Raw genomic sequence first — 6,884 nt, 5'->3', positions numbered from 1 at the left:
GCATGCCTCTATCGTCTGACACCAAAGTTGGAGCCAATTCCGGACCAGACGTGTAGAGGGATGAGGGATTAGGGAATCAGGCTTTTCACTTTCAAACTCTGGAGGCCAATCATAGCCAATCAGAATGCAATATAAAGAATTGTGAATGATACATATTTATCCAGATATAATGTGTACACATTTCTAAGAGTTTTGGGCACAATCTGTAAATAGAAGCGAAAACTGTGTTTTGAAGAAAAAATAAGGGTCCGTTTGGTTCCATTTGCACACCCTCAGAGTTATGGTGGTCCTTGAAATTAAAACGTTAGAGACACACCAGCATTGTAATTGTGTAGCAGACGTGAAGTCCACATACCAAGCTATTACAGTGGAATAAAACGGGTTCCAGAAACGGTTCCTTGATGTTAGATCCGGTTTCGGATTCCACCCCTAGTTTTATATGGATGATTATCTGTGCAGGAACGAAACCAGTCCACTAGGGGGCACAGTCACACAGGAGAGACGCTCTTCATGTTCTGTTCAACTGATGAAGAAAGTTCACTCTTTCCATCAAAACCAGTAGGAAGTTCAACACCACAGAATTGATACCAGTCTCGCTGTAAACTACTGTTAATTGCCGTGTCATAAAAATGGGTCCTCAAATTGGACTGCAGACCTATGTTTGGGAAACACTGCACTATGGGCATCAGAGGGAATTGCTGGTGGAGTTGCTACAGGTCCTGGCTCATCCCTGTTTAACATGTAATGATGTAGCTGGAACCTGATTGATCTTAAAGATAGATTACTTAAGTAAAAGTAACAATACCACAATCTAGAAATACTCAGTAAAAGTAAAAGTCCGGTATTTAAAAATGTCTTGAGTAAAAGTACAAAAGTATTGGCATCAAAACATACTTAAAGTACCAAAAGTAAAAGTACTCATTATGCAGAATGTCCCATTTCACAAGTTCAATAATATGTAAATCTTCTGAGCTTGTATATCGTCTATTTTCAAATAGCCGAGGTATATGGCTAAAGCGGTTAGTGCATGTTTTGAAATAATAATACAAATCTACAAAGTAACTAGTTACTAGTTTTCAAATAATTGTAGTGGAGTAAAAGTACAATATTTGCCTCTGAGATGTAGAGAAGTAAAACATGTAGAGAAGGAAAATTGGAAATATTCCAGTACGTAAAAAATACCTAAAAATTGTACTCAAGTACAGTACTTGAGTACATGCACTTAGTTACTTTCCACCACTGTCAACAAGTAAAAAAAAATAGAACAGGTCCATTTCTGGACCAAATGGCAGACCACATCAAGTCAAATCATGTCTAACAATAAAAACTAGGATATTACTGTATGTGGATCTCGGGATCCACATAGAAACGGTGTGGTCTAATGTGGACGTGGAACGTCATGTGACATCAGTCATCTATGACATCAGTCGTCTTTGAATTGTCATAGACGTCATCTATGATGTCAAGTGAAAAGAGTGGGGTACTTATTGCCAATGGCAGCATGCAGACCAACTTTGGTGCTGCTCGGTCCAGTGATTTGCAAGATTAGCTTTGGACACACACAGACCCTCTCATAAGGGATTAGCTTCTAGCAGAGCCACAAGTACCAAAAGTAAAAGTACTAAAATGTTTGATATACAAGCTCACAACGCGTTGTGAGATTGCAGAACGGCTATTTTCAAATTATAAAACATAGCTAAAGTGGTTAATGTATGTTTTATAATGTGATAATTTATATCTGCAAAGTAACTAGTAACTAAAGTTTTCAAATAATTGCAGTGGAGTAAAAGTACAACATTTGCCTCTGAGATGTAGTGGAGTAGAAGTAAAAGTATAGACAATTGGAAATACTCCAATAAAGTAAAAGTACCTCAAAATTGTACTTAAGTACAGTACTTGAGTAAATGTACTTAGTTACTTTACACCGCTGGTATGTATGCTGTCTATGTTGTATTAAGCCTTATCCACATTAATTCCTTCCCCGTTCTTTACAGGCTTTAAGCTGAAATACTACCCAGCTCAAGGAGGGGAGCAGTATCTGCCTGCAAAGAGGATGCTCATGGTGGAGTTGTGACGGATGAAGAAGAGGAAGGGGTGGTCGGCGATGAAGATAGGAGGGATCTTGGCATCGGCGGAACGGACGGCAGCAATGGCGGCAGTGGCGGCTGCTGCCTCTGTGCCCTGCTCGACAACCTCCACGAAAGCCTTGTGCACCACCTTGGAAAGCACCAGGTCGTTGGCCGGGGACATGCCGGAGAAGTCGCTCCGGTCTTCGTCAAAGGCGTCCACCATGCCCATCTTGATCAAGACCTTTTCCATGTCAATCGTCTCCTCTATCTTGAAACGAGGCAGGCCCACCAGAACCCGTGTCTGAGCCATCGTGCCTGAATTGGTCCAGTCCACAAACTTCTCATAGGTTAGCTCCTTCTCGACCTTCTCCAGGCCCGTCGTATCGTCCTCTATCTCGACGGGCAGGAAAATGAGCATGCTGAGGTCTTTCCCCGTGTAGGGCAGCTCCAGGAGCCGACATCTGACCTCAGCGATGAAGGCGAGGGGAAACCTAGATTCCTGGTACATCATTTTCACCGGCTTGCTTTCGGTCTTGCCGAGTCTGAACTGATCTTCCGTGGTGCTGCCCTTATGGAACGACTTGTCCCACTTGTTTCTGAAGTAGACGGCATTGGCCAACACCAGTCTGGTACTGCTATCCACCACTCCCCAGGCAAGCAGGTCCTTGATCTTATCTTGTGTCTGTTTCTCCACCCAGCCGTTTATGTTCAGCCTGGCTCCTTCTGCGTCGTTCACAAAGTCCACAGACTCCAGCTGTGCGTCGTAGTGTTTCCTGGTGGCACTTAAGAACTCCTTGACAAACTGGTAGGACTGCTCCCCGTACAGGCGGTTGGCCAGGCTGAGGCCGTAGGACTTCCCGGGCTTGTTCAGGTCACGCATGAGCTCGGAGAAGTATGTGTGAACGTCATCCTTGACCTTAAGGAAATGCAGGACGTCTGACATCTGTGCGGCCGTGTTTCCACCGGCCCCCAGAAACACCATGGCCAGAGCAGAGGATATGCTGATAGGACAGTAGAACACGTTGCCAGAGTAGTCGTTTTCTGTCAGCTGTTTGAACAGAGCCAGGGAGAACCTGTTGCAGGCCGCTGTCAAGGGGGTTGGTCTGACTTTGAACCAACGCCCCCTTGTGATAAATATCCCAAAATTACTCTTAACCAATATCCAAATGGTACCCCCACAGAGTAAAAATATTAAAACTTTATACCCCGCTGAAATGGTACCCCCACAGAGTAAAAATATTAAAACTTTATACCCCGCTGACAAGGGGGTCAGTAGCATTGTGATCAATATCGTTACCCATTTCCTAATGTTACAGCTCTTATCTAAAATCCAAATGGTACTCCCACAAAGTAAAAATATTAAAACTTTATAATATAACCTCATGTTTGTAAAACTACATAAAACGGGTTGACTGGGAACTGGATGGGTGCCTGTAGTGTTGACCAACAAGAACGTTACCAAAAATATACAGTAACTTGACCTTACAATCTAGGTGTGGTTGCCAAAAGGAATAGTGCTTGACAGATTTGTCCTTCAATATCGACTATAATCGTTGCACTTAGAAGCATTTCAGGCCAAGGTTGGTCGATATTGCTCTCGATAACGCTGCATGGTCCGTTTTTAAGCTGAGCTGCCTTGGCACTGGCGTCGTCACAATGTCGTTCTGTGTCAGCCTTGCATGGAGGTGCCAAAAATGGAGTTCTATGACATCAGACTGACCTATAGGGTGACCTACAATCAGTTTTTCATGCGTCACATGACGATCACTGGTGGTGGCAGGGGAACAGTGAACCGCTGCAGCCGCACATATCCGAGTAGATGTAAACAAACACAGTGGATGTAAACAAACACAGTGGATGTAAACAAACACAGTGGAACACAGTGGCTGTAAACAAACACTACAGTATATGTCTCACTACATCTCACTACATGTCTCACTACATGTTTAAACACATTACATAAAATATGAAGCTGCACATAATACTGTTTCTGGCCATTATAAATCCACTGTTAAGGCCCTACATCTGATGGCAAGACATGGATCACAAACAGTCCCCACCTAAAAAGCCTTTTAAGCTGTAGTCATCATTAAGTGAAGTCCGGTGTCATAGTATTAAGTGTACAAAATATCATCATCTCTCAACATCCACATCTGATGTTGGGAGTCGCTCGCCACTCAGTTTGTATTGTTCCTCTGTTCTTTCTCTCATTCTTGCTACTCTCTCATTGTGTTATCCTCCAGTCTCTCTGTCTTTCATTCTTGCCATCCTCCAGTCTCTTTTTCTTTGTGTCTCATTTTTGCTGTTGTCCAGTCTCCCTCTCTCTCTCTCCCTCTCTCTCCACTGTGTAGTGACTCTTTCAGATGACATGTCTACTGAGTATCTGCCGACCAGGATCTTTCATCTCTCTCCTTCATCACAAATAGAATCAGCTCAGTCAGCACAGCTCCCACCTCGACTGTTTCCCATGGCGACCACATGGATGCATGATCCCATGGTCCCACTCCACTGTTTGTCCACTTAATAGCCTCTTTATCTCTTCTCCTTTTCTCATGTGAGTTTGGATTACTTTAGGCCGTTTTTGTTGTTGCTTTATTTAGATGGTAGAGTGTACAGACAGTAATATGAGGATAGAGATGGACACTGACACGCAAGTGTTAACCAGACTCAAACCTGGGGTGTTGCAATTAACTTGACACGCTATCCAGTTATCTACCGGATGACAGGCTTTTGATTAAACTTCAAGATATATAACTATCCTTTTTAGACGGTATTTCACCTGAACTGTGCTGCTTAACAGCCAATCAACTCACAGTAATAACATAACCTATGCTGTAGGTATAAAAAACTTCAACAATTTACATTAAAGGTAGGGTAAGTGATTTTCTTTGGTTAAAATAAGTGTTAAATAGCTCTATATTCTGATAGTACTCAGTGCTATAGAATGTTTGTTCAGTAAAAGGAGTCTCCTTGTCTCTCCAGCTCTTTATAAAACAGAAAATGTATTTTCGTTTCAGTTTCAGTTATCCAATCAGGATAGAGAACTCAATCAGGAAATAAATTAAACAAGTGAAATGTTGAAAGGTTTAAAAAAAAAAAAAATGCTGGCAGTGGGCAAACACAGCCAGGAATAAATCTGGCAGTGAATGAGTTAAGAGCCAGGGAGGATATATCACTGTGTAACCCTATTAAAAACAAGAAGGTTAGTGTGTTTGGAGCTGGATGTTGAGGAAGAAGTTATATGGCTGCTATAGCTAACCTTTATATTATAGGCCTACCATCACTTATAATACTTCTACAATACGTTAGGATATTTGACAGCTTGTAAGAGCCTAAATGTCTCCACTAGGCCTAATAACTATTGTTTTGGTACAGCCTAACTTGTTATGGTTCAGTTTGTCCTTCAGGCAGCTACAGTATAACTATGATCTCTGCCTTGTGCTCGAGGCAGAACTACCGTACCACTGACATGAGTGTTAATGTACTTCTGACCATGATATCATGTACATGAAGCATAACCACCTCCACCTAGAGTATTGTCTCGACTCCTATGTGCCTTATCAATTGCTGATCGATCCAGAATTCCACGACAGTGTTCAATCAGTATTCATACCATAACCAGCTGACATTTAATAACTACAATGTGGGCTGTGGCTGGTCAACTAAAACGCTAGCCTGGAGAAGAGAGTGTGTGAGACATTTCAACATTTCAAGTGAGAGAGTGAGTAATGACTTGTCACTGCATACCGGAGGATCCAGGTGCACACAGACAGACAGGTGGGGTACAGGGTTCTCCAGCACACAGGCAGGTGGGGTACTGGGTTCTCTAGCACACAGGCAGGTGGGGTACTGGGTTCTCTAGCACACAGACAGGTGGGGTACTGGGTTCTCTAGCACACAGACAGGTGGGGTACTGGGTTCTCTAGCACACAGACAGGTGGGGTACTGGGTTCTCTAGCACACAGACAGGTGGGGTACTGGGTTCTCTAGCACACAGACAGGTGGGGTACTGGGTTCTCTAGCACACAGACAGGTGGGGTACTGGGTTCTCTAGCACACAGACAGGTGGGGTACTGGGTTCTCTAGCACACAGACAGGTGGGGTACTGGGTTCTCTAGCACACAGACAGCCAGCCATAGCGGCCTGGCAGCGAGATCAAAGCGTGTCAAAACTATCTCTATGAGTCTGGCAATACCTATACAGACAATTACATCTAATCCAAGTTTTAAAAGTGTTATTTTTACCCAGTGCAAGACACCATGAAAAACTGTAAATGAAGTGACATACTTTTAACCACAATTAATTAAATTAAATATCATCGTTGGCAGCCATGGCCATGAATTTGTCCATATTATGAAATGTCCACGTTCACATGTTGCATGATCACACACACACACACACACACACACACACACACACACACACACACACACACACACACACACACACACACACACAGCAATCACAATAACTTATACTGACAAACACAATAATCAGTGACGTACCCAGGGCTGCCACCCCTCCTGGATACTGCAGGTGTTTCCTGGATTCTTGGATTCGACCACATCTCCTTCTGGACTCCTGGATTGTCATTATTCCCTGATTTCTCCTGGATTTGGTATCAAACTCCCAAAATTCACCAGAACACAGGAAATTACTCTGTGGTCAGTGTATGCAATCATAGAGAGATATTCACTTTTAAGTAATGAGGCGAGGCTACAGTTCATTGACTATCAAATGATGGTAACATTGTACCTCTAAGAGAAACTCTAGGGGGTTTGACCTTCAGTGATTTTTAATATTATCCTCTAAAAC

General features: G+C 43.0%; 1 protein-coding gene across 1 annotated transcript; it reads right to left on the bottom strand.

The window, feature by feature from the left end:
• Positions 1 to 2,019: 2,019 nt before the first annotated feature.
• LOC311063835 (leukocyte elastase inhibitor-like) lies at positions 2,020 to 6,662 on the bottom strand (the record flags this gene model as incomplete). The annotated part of the gene is made up of 4 exons (XM_084083444.1): positions 2,020 to 3,193; positions 5,817 to 5,959; positions 6,176 to 6,264; positions 6,575 to 6,662. The coding sequence occupies 4 exons, from the start codon at positions 6,660 to 6,662 to the stop codon at positions 2,020 to 2,022; spliced, it is 1,494 nt and encodes a 497-aa protein (XP_083939570.1).
• Positions 6,663 to 6,884: the final 222 nt, after the last annotated feature.

This window comes from Gymnoscopelus microlampas, assembly GCF_963454915.1.
Source record: "Gymnoscopelus microlampas genome assembly, chromosome: 16".
Lineage (NCBI taxonomy): Eukaryota > Metazoa > Chordata > Actinopteri > Myctophiformes > Myctophidae > Gymnoscopelus > Gymnoscopelus microlampas.
The sequence above is the reverse complement of the archived record's forward strand: the minus strand, read 5'-3'. Positions and strand labels throughout refer to the sequence as shown.